The sequence below is a fragment of the Cinclus cinclus genome, chromosome 1 (assembly GCF_963662255.1).
Source record: "Cinclus cinclus chromosome 1, bCinCin1.1, whole genome shotgun sequence".
Lineage (NCBI taxonomy): Eukaryota > Metazoa > Chordata > Aves > Passeriformes > Cinclidae > Cinclus > Cinclus cinclus.
Window position 1 is genome coordinate 41,907,491 of NC_085046.1, and position 13,578 is coordinate 41,921,068.

A 13,578-nucleotide genomic window follows, 5' to 3' on the forward strand; every position below is an offset into this window, starting at 1 on the left:
TGAAGAAACCTGGGTGATTTCTTTCAGTTCACTGTGTGTGGGAATGACTCTGGTACCTCAGGTTTTCCTCATTGTTCACATGGAAATAAGCCCACCCAAATCATTTATGGAACGCACTGAATTTTCATAAATATGCTGAAGAAGCTGCACACCCCCAGTGCAGTGATTAGAGTAAATTAATGCTGCTGGGATGCCTTTGTCACAGTTTATTTGACTCAAGACAGAAGGCAGGGAGGTCACATCCTGAAGGGAGAGTAATCCTTTATAAGCAGTGGTTAAGATGCCAGAGAAAACAATAACATCTGCAGAGGAACCACACGTTCCCTGAGTGCACAGGCTTTATACTTCCCACAAACACCTATTGTATCCTCCTTGTTGTCATGACTCAAACACAAGCATATGGAGGAAGGGACAAAGAGTTATTAAGTCCTTCAGAAGTGATTACTCATTCCTCCAATTTAACATTTTAGATAAATGCTATAAACTCTGAATTTCTTGTCAGAACACAGTATTGTTTTTACAGAGCATGAGCTGAGTCAAATGAGTTGGGGCTCTCATTTCACTTTTTCATTTCTACAGGCTACTTTTAAAGCTCCCCCATGTTCAGCAAGAAAAAAGACCTTACCATTATTACCATCCTCCACCAGCAATTGAACTTCAACCCCATGTGACAACAATCACTGACAGCCCAGCTGTGTTGTGGCATCCCAAGTCCACGGCAGAGGGTGAACCTTCCAGGTGGCACAACATGGGTGTCCCAACAGGGTTCCATCCCACTGGGTGCCATCAGCAGCTGGTATAACAACTTGAACTCCAACACTGACTTTCTACCTGTATTTCACCCAGACACCTCTGTCCTCTTCAGTCAGTCCTTCCCAAGGCAAGGATTCCCCCTTTTTAAGCCTTTTCTTCCTCTTCCTTTCTCCTTTCTAGATACAAACCCCAGCACTCCAGTGAATCTGGAACATCCTTTTTTTGTTTTTTGTTTTTTGTTTTATTACTGTTACCATGTAAATCAAGAGATTCAGATGTCTATTACTTAGTATTCCACTAATCCTGCACCATCTGCAATCTTCTCTAGCAAATAAATGTGTGTGTATCTGTGTATCCTTAACTTGATCACTGTTTGAAAATACAGGATGTTGGATGAAGAACAATTCCACCCCACTGCATATAAAAGCTGATGTCTCATTTTGGGATCTGTTGTTGAGACAGTTCCTCATCTATCATATAAAAGCAGTCCCTGTAAATTATACCATTTGCAAAATAAAAAGGGCATGTGGTGCTGTGTCTGCTGCTTTGGACCCAGATGTACCCTGCCAGCACAGATGCTGTGCTCTCTTCAGGAAGGCAATGAGTTTGACTGACCATGAAACCATGTTAGTTGGCAATCACTACACTCATAGCTCCTCACCTCTTCTTAACAAAGGCTTTGCCTAGACATCCACTTCTGCTGAGGCCTTGAGAGGCTACCTAGAAGAGAGGCTGGACAGAGTTGAAGGGATAAAGTAGGTATTTATTAAAAGGCCTTTAAAGGCTGCCCCTTGGATAGTACAAGAGCCCAGGCGAGGGTACACCCAAGATGGACCCAAGATGGACTCTGAGTCACGAGTTTTCACAATTTTATAAGTTTTTGTCCATTTACATATTGAGGTTAATTGTCCAATTTATACTTTTCGGGCCTGAAGCCTCAACAGTGTCCTTGGTTCTCAGGCTGGACAAGGATTCTTTTGTCTAACTAAACTGTGAGGAGAAGTTGCTAACACTTTATATGAAGTTCAGAGTTACACACTAACGAAGTATAGAATCTGGATAATATGAAAGCTAAATCTTAAGATATCAGTGCTATCACACTCATGGAAGGTGGCCAGGAAAAGTCACTGGAAACTCTGTATCATCACAGAAGAATTGACAACACTGAAGAGTTGCAAATTTAGTGCACAGGTTACTTGGGCTTGGAGGGACTAAGATTTATCATGGGGGTTCAGAGAGATGCATGGCTGATTACCTTGGCCTCCTGAGCAGGAGCTGTCCAAGCTCATCTTGCTCTGGAGGTGCTTGGGGAGAGAAAAGGAGGTGTGGTGGGGATCTGCAGGGAGCAGCTCAGCTCATCCCTGCCTGCTCTTGCACCTCACAGGCAGGGCCAGGGTGAACACAGCTTCTCCTGCACCACCCAGAGCTCCCTGCATAGCTTAAAACTGCAGGCAGCTTTCAGGAAGCCTGGAAGGGAGCACAGACAATGCCAGGTGAGAGCACACAGTGTTGCTGCCTGAGATTCATGTCCGCAGCTACTGGTGCTGCATGCCCTGCCTCCCCACAGAGTGTGACTGTGGCTCTCCAAGACTTTGCCAGAGGTTAGTTCCTAACTCTGCATGTGAGCAGGCCAGATCCTGGCGGCAGAGCCTGCCCTCCTGGGTTTGCTGCGTGCCAGTGTCCCAAGCCCAGGGAACATCAAGCTAGAATATGACTTCACTTTCCTCACAGCATCTCAGCAAAAACCTCCAGCTCTAACCTGCAGGATCACAGAGAAACAAGGGGAAAATGAACACAGACTGATGCACGGAACATTTTCAGCCCCCAAAAAACAAGAGAGAGAAAACAAGACAGAAGCAATCTGTTTCTTTTCCTGGAAGGAGTTATTGGTATATGCTTGAGCTGGGACCACAAAGACACTCTATTGGCTGTGGACATACCTTTGCACTAGGGAAAGTCCTCTGCCACTGTGATGCCAGGATGGGGGAAAGCATATGCATTAACACATGGAGCAATCAGGCAGTATTTAATCTGAGACCTTTGAATTGTGGCTGCTGAAAATAGGGTCTGACCAACATATGGGCTCATTAATCTTTCCTGACAGCCCTGCAGTTACAGAAGCAAGAAGTGGAGCCTCCTGGTTATAAATTGGTAATGAATAAATTTAGGTTGACAATTAGAAGGTTTCTAATAATCAGAGGATTAGGTTCTGGGAACTTTCAGACAGGAGAGGGAGTGGGTTGTGAACCTCTGTCACTCCCAGTACGGCAACACAGGAGAAGAGAGGAGGGAATTGAACGGTATGTAGATTTCATCCTGTCCATGCCCCCAAGGATGGCTTTGTATCATCTGCTAATGGTACAAAGCAATAGCCCTGGAGCCGAATTTCTCCGAAGTTTTGAGTAGAGTGGCCAGAAAGAAAGGTCAGATTGTCAGGGTCTAGGCTGTCAGGCATGTTCTCCTTCCAAGAACCATGAAAACACCAAATTTCCTGTCTGGGCAGTGACCACCCAGGGTTGTTGGCAGTGCCTGTGACCTTGGGCACTCTTATCCTGTGCCATGACACTGAGACTTTCTTCTGACCACAATCTCAAATTTTCTGTGGGATGCTAGAAATTATTTTGCAGCATGGAGGGTGTGGATGCTTTTCAGTCTCCTGTGGAACAATTGTCCTGTGGAACAACTGCCTGCATTGACATTTAAATGCAACTGCCTCCCACTCTAGACCTGCTGCACTGCCAGCAGAGAGCTGGCATGTACAGTATGAATATCCTTCCTTCCAAGGTCACGTTCAGGTGTCTAGGAGTTGAGGAAGCCTGCTCACATCTGGGAGGAAGATCTGTATGCATCACCAACAGCAGCAGCTTGTCAGCCTCTCCCTGGACCTTGAAAAATGCTTCAAGCAAGCAAAAATGATGCCACTTTCAGCTAGTCAGACTTAATTTATTTCTTTATGCCATGAACTCGGATTTTTTTTACATTATCCACAGAGACTTCCAGGATGAGCTAAGACTCACATGTGCAATGTGAATGAGACAAGCAGTAGAAATAAAAGATAAACAAGGAAGAAACCCCTCCCTGTAAAGTTATTCAGGGATTCCAGGGAGGGAGAGAAGGAAGAAGGAAAAAGCCTCAAGCCTATTTTCCATCTCTTCTTTAGAAAATTTTTACAGAGCACCTGACTGTGGCAATAACACAGCTAGCAATGGCCCCTACTTTTATAAATAGGAAGTTCAGACAGTGGCTATAAAGTCTTGACTGGTGAGTTCTTGTGAAAAATATTCAGATGTTGTGCTTCCCCACTGTGTATCCTTAGTTAAAGCTCCAGCCAATCTCAAAGATAATATTTTTCATGCTATTTAAATATGCAAACCATTACTTTTTTGAAGCATCTCTCATTTTCATCAGAGCAGAGTTTCCTGATAAGATCCTGCCACATAAACGTTTATCAGGGTACAGTGCTCCAAAACACCACTCATGCTCCACCAGCAGCCCAAAGTGGATGCAAGGGAAGAGCTTGGCTTTGCTGAGAGCTGTGATGAGCAGGTCAGGGCCTCTCCTCACTATGTGTAAGGAACAGTTTACAGAACTAATAATCCTGAAAAATACCCTCCAACTGGGCATCACCAGGGAAATGTTGAAAAGTACTTCCTCTGTAACAATTACTGGGTCAATGCAGTTTAGGAAGGAGGAAGTGACTCCGTGCTGGTGGCAATGGTATAATTTATATGTTGGTGACCAGCACAAACAGCTGACTGCAGGTGGAAGTCTTCTCCAATTTGGATGCATATAGTAGTCTGAAAGCTTATGGAGGTGGAGAGTTTGCCAGAAAGACTTGCCTGGAGCCCACTCAGTTTTGTCATGACTGAAAGAGAGGCGAGGAAAAGATGACCAACTCCTTGTTTGTCTGACAAGACAAAACAAGAATGTAATTACAGGGTCAGGTGCACAAAGTGAAGGTTGGGCCACATTCACACTTAGTGACACTACGAAAGTGGCACAGCCCCCAGGAATGAAGCTTGTGCAGAGAAAAGGGTGTGGCTATATCACCAGTACCCTCGGGGCCTGTGTCAAGGCAGGGACAAGGACTGCATGACAGCGGGGATGTCATGTTTAAACCAGTAAAAGCTGATCTTTCTGCTTCACTGAAGGAAATCCCAGTACAAACTCAAAAGTATCTGAGTGTGACAATAGTATATGCCACTTCAAACTCAAAACAACATTAAAAATTCCCAAATTAAACCCCCAAACAAACCAGCCCAGCCCCCCTCCATTTCCCCAGAATTACATACTGGAATAACAAAAAAACTGAAGACCTGAAATGAGTAGACCACACAGTCATCCCTGTAATTTGCTCCACTTACCACTTCCTTGCAAACTGTACTCACTCATATACCAATAATGCTGTGAATAGAAATTAGCACCCCTTCATCTTGATAAAAGGCAGGCACGTGGAGCTTTCAGAGACACTTTATCAGTGTGCACAGGAGAAAAGCAGAGAAACCTTGTAGGGTTGGAAATATTTAAGCGGGACTATAATTGAAGCAAGACAAAATAAATAGAGATATACATTAGACCAGATTTGTCACAAGTCCTACAGTAAATGCAGATATTTCTCTTTCAGGTCTATTACATCTCAATGAAAAAATTGAAATATTCAGATGCCAAATATACTAGCAGACATGCTAGTCAAGAACCAAAAGCATGCAAATACAGCATTTTTCGAGAAGAATTATGCATCACCAGCAAATCAGTTGGCCCAGAACTGAGCCTGGTTCACGGTAATAGCAGATTTTACACCTTTTAACTACAAATCATGCCAAGTGGTCTAATCCTACTCCTAGAATTGCTCACATCTCCCAGACTTTGCAGCACAGAGATTAGGACTGGGTTTGCCAAGTACTCATATTGGTTTAGGAAATACAGCAATTACCTGCTGATCTCAGGGATGTGGTAGATGCCCTGCTCTGCCCCCAGCAAGCCCATTACACATTCTGCATGAAGTGATACGAGAAAACAAACACAGAGACTTCACGTTAAGCTCTTTCTAAACAGTAGACCCCATTCCTTTATGTTCAGCTCCACAAAGTAAAATAAGAAGCATATCCATAGTCCAGCAAAGTACACCTTAGTCCACTATAAAGGCAAAATGAAGAATTGGTCAAGCACGTCCGCTGCGCCGAATTGTTTGTGCCACCCCTTTTGTTTGGCACCATTCCTTGCACGGGAAGGCAGCGCAATTGCCTGGCCTTAGGAAGCGCCTTAGGAAGAGCGAACGTTGCCATCGTGTGGTAGCCTTCAGAAATAAACTGCACTCCTGCAGTTACTCGCCTTCCCCTTCTGTAGCTTTACAAAAAGGAAGAACCAGCCCAGAGGGCTGGACTGAAAGAAAGGTGGCTCGCCCACAGTACAGATCTGCAGGTTTCAGAGAGGTTTCATTGAGTTGCTGAAAGGAGCACCAGATGCTGCTAACATGGAACACCCAGTCAGAAATGCACGATGCAGGTACCGAAACCTGATGTAACCTGTTATTGCTCTTCACCCCTTGCAGACAAATTGTAAAAAAAAAATAAAAGTACTTTGACTGCTTGCTAGGTGTGGTGTTGCAGAGCCCAGCTTTCTTTTAAGGCACAGAACCATCTCGCTCCCTAGCAGTGCCTAAATCTTTCATGTCCTGCTCTTATGGTGCTGTGCTACGGCAAACACAACCCTCTACATATTTTACACGCTTAACGGGTTGCTCTTCAGGACAATCCCAGCTCCCAAGGATTACTGTACACCTTGTATTGTGGAAAAGTTACAGCTGCCTCAGCAGCTGCCGAATGGCTGGAAATAAAACACTGGATAAAGTGCTGCAGTCATAACCAAAGATGTGTTTAAAAACAATTAAATGGTGTAGAAAAGGCATTTCTGAGCTTCTTATGATTGAAGGCATGTCTATTTTCTGTACAGGCACTTTTACCCTCAGTCTTATATAACCAAGCTTAACAGCAGTACATAAAAAAATCAAGAACTGCGAGGGACAAATCTTTCACCTTAAAGGACCTCCAGGTTGATAGAACTTTAAAGTTACTTTCAAGTTAGAGTTTCAGAGGAGGTGGATTTAATCACTTCAAAATCCAAGTTAAAAATCAAGGTCTCCAGATACTTGAACATGGCTTTTTAGTCCCAATTTGCATAATTTCTGAATTTTTTTCCCCTTTAGCAGTTATATCCCTTCCTATCAACCACGTGCTTGAACACTATTTCCAAGGATACATAAGTAGCTCAAGACAACACTGTATACATCTAAGGGTTTGGGTATGCCTAACGCTGGCTGAAAGCAGCACTAACCATGTAAATAATTAAAGCACACATTTTTAACAACATACGCTTATCAGTCTAGTTGACAACACATATTTGAGTATGCATATGACAAAATAAAGGTCTCACAGCCTTCATTTTTAAAAATATGTATTTCCTACTCCAATTTATATTTGGCTGAAAAAGTAATTTGCTTTCAAATTACCAGACACCTCAGACTTAAAAGATTTCTCCATTCAATGTGAAAAAAAACGTTATCTCCTGCAAAGAAACTAAAGGAGGAAACACAGGAAATTACATGGATGCTGACACAGATTTGTAAACATTATTTTACGATGCAAAGACTAAATTGAGCAGTTCAGTATTTCAGATGAACTGATTTTTAGGTCATGCTCTCTTCTACTTGATTAAATAGTGGAAATTATATGCTGCACAGTTAAAGGAAATGGAGTTAACCTCAGGTCTTGACACAAAATCTTACCCTTAAACATTCTGAAAAGCAAGCATACTGAAATACATGCCGGTAATTTCCACCTTGTTAATACATCACAAATTAACTGCACTTACAGGGTAACTATAGTGTTTGACAGCTGAAGCATCTGAGTGCTCCAGGTCAATATTTAAAAATGTTGGAAGTTTTCTAGAAAACGATTTAGTGTTTGAACAGCAATTTGTCAAGTTTTTCAAACACTGGCATTCTTGTTTTCTAACCACAACACATCCTTTCAGCATATACCTGAATTTATACATAACTATCAGTGTAATTATTTTCATGTATTTTACACTCAAGACCGTGCAAGTAGTTTTGTATTTGGCTGAATTTGTATTGGTTGAACTCCCAACCAATTCAAATAGCAGACTGCTTTTAAATGTCAGGATCTAACCTACTTCAAATAATTGGGAATGCAATTGTTTCAACTGGCATTAGGTATAGAGTACTGGGCATAGCATGGCAAAAGCATTTCTGCATGTTCCTGGGGAACACTGGAATCCAAAACCTGGACATATTAAAAAAAGAGACACACAACTCTTGGTCAGAAATAAAAACAAACATATGATTACAATTTGAATCAAATGTCTGTAATTTTAAAATCAGAACGAGGACACAGAGTTATACACAATGAGAAGTTCATTTTATTTCTGCGCCTTCTGTGCCTTCGGTGCTGGTGCCTTCTCTGGCTTCTTAGCCTTCGGTGCTTTCTCTGGCTTTTTACCCTTTGCTGCCTTCTCTGGTTTCCCAGGCTTCTTGCCTTTTTTAGAAGCCATCCTCTGGAGCTTCTTCATTTCATGCTTGATGATTCTGTTTCTCTGTTAAAAAAAAAAATAAAAATAAAATGTTTACACTTTATCAGAACGAAAAGTGGAAGAGTTCAAATACTGTGTGTTAATTCAAATTCTAAGCTTTCAGATTCTGCCTCTTTTATTGCCACCCATTACCATGTATTATATCTGAAATATCAAATTCAACCTGAAACTGTTCCAATCTACCAAGCAGTTGGTAGCTCAGGCATCTCAGTATTTCATGCATAATGATTTTCATTACAGGGTAAAATACTGCTGTTAGCAACCCACCCAGAATATTTGATTTTATCAGCAGGCAACTCCTTCCTTAGCTGTAACTTGGGAGGACTGACATATGGATTACACGCATTCAAGTCTGACCAACCATAGAAGAGAACGCGGTGATATACAAAGAAGCATGGAAAATTCAATGCATTCACACCCACAGTGCCACCCTGTAACCCAAGCCAGCTGTGGAAGTAAGGCTACTAACACTGGATGTGACTCTAAAGTGAGAGTTACAAGCATTAACTCCATAAAGAAGCAGCACTCAAGCACTTACCATTCTCTTCGCTTTCATCACCTTGTAGCGATCAAAGTCAGTCATCTTGGCTTTCTGTGTGAAAAGAATCAGTCATGAAACTGATATATACAAGTAGTAAAGCTCAGTGTTCCAAAGCATTCCAGAAGTAACTCATTGTCTCCAAATGAGGTTTAGCTGCACTTCTGGAACCAGCTCACTAAGGCCTTTGCACCACCCTGGGATGCAGGAAAATACATGCAGGAAAAGAGGCTATAGAAGTAACTGAACAAAATCACACTCAGTGTTAAAACACAAGTTTAAGCTGTTAAGTTAAAAACCTATGCCTTGTCTATCTTTAATCCTAGCTTGCTATTGAAAACATGCAGCCTTTAGACTGTACCTAATTTTACAAAACAGGAGTGCAACATGTACTCCTCACCCAGCGAAACACTGTTACCTTTTCTCGGGCTTCAATCTTCTTCGCCCATCTTGTCGCTGACCATTTTTCATTTATATTTTCCTTTTCCCAGGCAAGTCGCACACACTTCTGACGAGCACTGCATTGAACAGTCACAAAATCATATTCAGGGTCTTTATTAAAAAGAGGTACTCCTTGATGCTGGCCTCCCAAATTTTATTCAAGGCAAGATGACTACATTCCTTCAGATACCTTACTTCAAGTCAATGACACATGCATCTCTGTGGCCTAATTAAAGTTTTGCTGAATAAATGCTTCACTAGAACTGACAGAATCACAGAATGGGTCTGGTTGGAAGGGACCACAACAGGGTCACCTGCACCAACCTCCCTGCTCAAGCAGGGCCATCCTAGAGCACATGGCACAGGACTGTGTCCAGAGGGTTGGGCAACCTGTTCCAGTGCTGCATCACCTGAGCTCCAGGAGATCCACATCTCTCTTCTCCTGAGGAACCCGAAACTGGACACAGCACTCCAGGTGAGGCCTCACCAGGGCAGTATCACCTCCCTTGCCCTGCTGGCTGCACTCTTCCTAATGCCCCCAGGATAACACTGGCCTTCTTGGCCACAAGAACACTGCTGGCTTGTGGACAGTTGTCCACCAGGACCCCCAGATCCTTCTCTGCAGAGCTGCTTTCTTGCATGCTGGCCTCAAGCCTGTACAGGTGCTTCGGATTATTGTTCCCTGGGTGCAGGACCATCCACCTGCCCTTGTTGAACTTCCAAACTTTCCTCTCTGCCTGTCTCTCCAACCTGTTGAGATCATTTTGAATGGCAGCTCAGCATTCTGGGATACCAGCCACCCCTCCCAGCTTTGTGTCATCAATGAACTTGCTGAGGAGGCCTCTGCCCCTTCATTCATACTCATTACTGATGAGTAAGTTAAACAATACTGGGCCCACTATTGAACCCTGGGGGGACACCAGAGGTGACAGACCTCCAACCAGACTCCATGCCACTGATCATGGACCTCAGAGATCTGCTCCCAGTCCACTTCACTTGTTCAAATGAGCAGTTATCTAGCACTGCTTCAGGATCAGAAGCACCGCCCTTTTTTGGTTCTAAATTACATAAGTTCATACGTCAACTGAGCTAAAAGAACAGAATGAGTTCAGCCTCCTGCAATTCCAGTGTAGTTCTGCGGGCAGGGAACCTATTTAATGCCTGAAGATGACTTCAGCAGTAGCAAAAGCAAAACTGCAGCAGCATTTACATTGCCTTCCCCCACATCACCCATCACAGAACTACCTGTGAGACTGCTGTGAGACTTCCTTTGCTCCTGAACAGCAGCTATCAGTCAACACTGGCAATGAAAACCTAAACATATTCAACTATGGTATCACAGTCTGCCTGATTTTTACTGTTAATCCACTACTGTCTGAACTTTCTAGACTTAGCAAGGATCAGTCCTCAAGTAACAGCATGTGGTTTTTTTACACAGGTCAAGAAAGATGCCAACTCACCTGTGTGGGAACTTCAGGACAAAGTCAGTTAGCTGCATGCACTTGAAGGGCATGGCCTGCCTCCTGACACCACTGCAGGGGCCATCCACCAGTGCCTGAAAAAGGGAAACAAATGTGGGGGGTTTGCAGTTTTCCCATTTCATTTGATTTAGACCGCTGCTTCCTAATGTATGAATGGTATATTGACAACACTGATCCAAAACTGAAACACATATTATGCAAACAAAAGTGGAGATTGTTAAGTCTTGCCTGTAAAACCCAATCTCCACATGAATTTTAAAAGCCGGCCTCTGACAAAAAAACCCACACTGAATTTAAAAAAAAAAAAAGGCACACAAAACTAAGATGTGCACAGGAAGAGTGCCCTAGCCCAAATATTCACTTTACACATGCATTAATGCCATTCCATTCATAAGAAACACAGCAGAGAGGGCATGTATCACTTGCTGGTGGGAAAAAGCATGCTCCTAAAGGTTTCAACACAACAGCTGTTAAATCCTATTCTTCTATCACTTATTTGAAAACAAAATTTATATTGAAGTCAATACACACAGCCTTAGTACATAAGCTTCTGTTAAGGCAGAAAGGAAGAAACACAGCCACAGCACTCACAACTTACCCTATTTTGGTCAATAACATCCACGATGGCCACCAGTTTGCCAGCATGTGGCCCAAAGGAGATGAAGGCAACTCTGCCGATCTCCACGAAGCGCTTGAACACCTGGGAGAGCAGGCAGGAATGGACAGTTAGGTAAGAACACACCCAAGGCCATTTTCAGATTCGAGGCTCTGAGAGCCTTTAGAAGAGCTCCCCAAATAAATCACAGAATGGTCTGGGTTGGACAGAGACCTTAAAAGATCACCTAGTCCCAACCACCCTGCTGCGGGCAGGGACATCTTCCACTTCATCAGGTTACTCAGACCTCCATCCAACCAGGTCTTTAACACTTGCAGGGACAGGGCACTACAAATTCTCTGGCCAACCTGTTTCAGTGCGTAAACACCCCCACAGTAAAGATTTTTTTTCCTACTATCTAATCTAAACCTACTATCTCTGTTTGAAGCCATTCTCCTTGTCGTCCCGTCACCACATGCTCCCGTGAATAGTCCTGCCCTCTCTTTCCTCTAAGTTCCCTCCAGCTCCTGGAAATCTTTCTAACTGCACGAAACCGCTGCGCTTGAGCCATGGGGCCACGCTCACGCCGCGCTCCGAGCCCGGCCCTGCCCGAGCCCGCAGAACACGCGGAGCGCGGCCCTGGCCTAGCGCGGGTGAGGCGGGCGCGGGCTCCCCGCCGCCGCCGCGGGCGCCGGCGCAGGAAGGTGCGGGCGGGAGCGCTGGGGCGGCAGGCGGGATGCGGCGGGAGCGCGGCGGGGCCGCCCGGCCGGCGGAGCGGGGCATGGCCGTACGTACCATGATGGCGGCCGCAGCAGCAGAGAGGGCGGGACGGCCCCACCGGCGCCCGGAAGTCGCCTCGGCTCCGCCGCTGCGCGTGCGCGGGGCGGGGCGGCCGCGGGGACCCCCGCCGTGGAACGGCCTCGCGCATGCGCTGTGGCGTCCCAGCGGCTTCGGGCGCGTTCCCGTCCGTTCTCTTTGCCGTCCGTGGTCTCCCGTGCCCGTCCGTGTCCTCTGTCCGTCGGACTCCGCGGCGGCGGGAGGTCTTTTCCAGAAGGATCAGTTCTTCTCTAGCCACCTGCACGTCCCATCCTCCTCCGTAGGCGCTGCACTTTCCTGTCCCTCTCTGGGGTCCTCCGCCGCCCAGCGTGAGCCCAGCCTGTACTGCGAAGTGTGGGATACGCCGAGATTGTCTGAAGCCAGAATGTTCTTTGATGTAAGAGGATGTGTGCATCGTGCCGCTTTCGGCTGGTAGAGCTAACTTTCTTCCCAGTGGCTCGTGTGAGGCTGTGTTTTGTATTTGTGCTGAACACAGGGTTGATAGTGTGGAGATGTGCTCATTATTGCTGAGCAGGACTTGCACACAGCCAAGGCCTTTTCTGCTTTCCACACTGCTGGACTGGCAAGGAATTTGGGAGTGCATGGGAGGCTGTGCATGGGAGGCTGGGAGTAGACACAGCTGGGACAGGTGACCCAAACTGACCTAAGGCATATTCCAGGCTTTATGGCATCGTGCTCAGTTTATAAAGTGGGGGAGGAAGGGGGAGGACATTTGGAGTGATTTGGTGTTTGCGTTCCCAAGTCACCACTACGTATGATGGAGCCCTGCTCTCCTGTACAGCAGCCTGCCCATGAGGAGCAATGAATTAGTTATTTGTTTTTTATTTATTTGTGTGTGTGGTTTTTACTTTCCCTATTAAACTGTCTTTATCTCAACTCATGAGTTTTCCAGCTTTTACCCTTCCATTCTCACCCTGATCCTGCTGGTGGGGGAGTGAATGAGCGCCTGCCTGGGGCTTGGTTGCTGGCTGGGGTGAAATGACCACAACTTTCAAGCCTAATCAGCAGGAAAGGAGGCCTTATCAGTGGAACAGACAGCACATATACATATACATATACATATACATATACATATACATATACATATACATATACATATACATATACATATACATAATATATTTTTAAAAAAAGAAGAGTGGCTTGCTTTTAACCATCAGGACTTTCTTGCTGACAGCATGGCATTCAGGAGATAACAAGTCCTGTCCACTTCAGAACCTGGATCAGTTTTGCACCTTGCAAATTTCCACCCCCTAGAATAGCATTTCAGAGATTTCCTACCTCTGTTAACAATAGCTTTTCTACCAATATGAAATTACTTGTAG

The 13,578-nt window shown here is 44.8% G+C and overlaps 1 protein-coding gene across 1 annotated transcript; it reads right to left on the minus strand.

The window, feature by feature from the left end:
* Positions 1 to 8,090: 8,090 nt before the first annotated feature.
* On the minus strand, positions 8,091 to 12,264 carry RPL14 (ribosomal protein L14). The gene is made up of 6 exons (XM_062496647.1): positions 12,212 to 12,264; positions 11,420 to 11,521; positions 10,801 to 10,895; positions 9,318 to 9,417; positions 8,900 to 8,953; positions 8,091 to 8,364 (listed from the first exon to the last, which is right to left on the minus strand). Exons 1-6 carry the CDS (start codon positions 12,212 to 12,214, stop codon positions 8,191 to 8,193), a joined length of 528 nt encoding a protein of 175 aa, XP_062352631.1. The 5' UTR covers positions 12,215 to 12,264; the 3' UTR covers positions 8,091 to 8,190.
* Between the last annotated feature and the right edge of the window lie 1,314 nt (positions 12,265 to 13,578).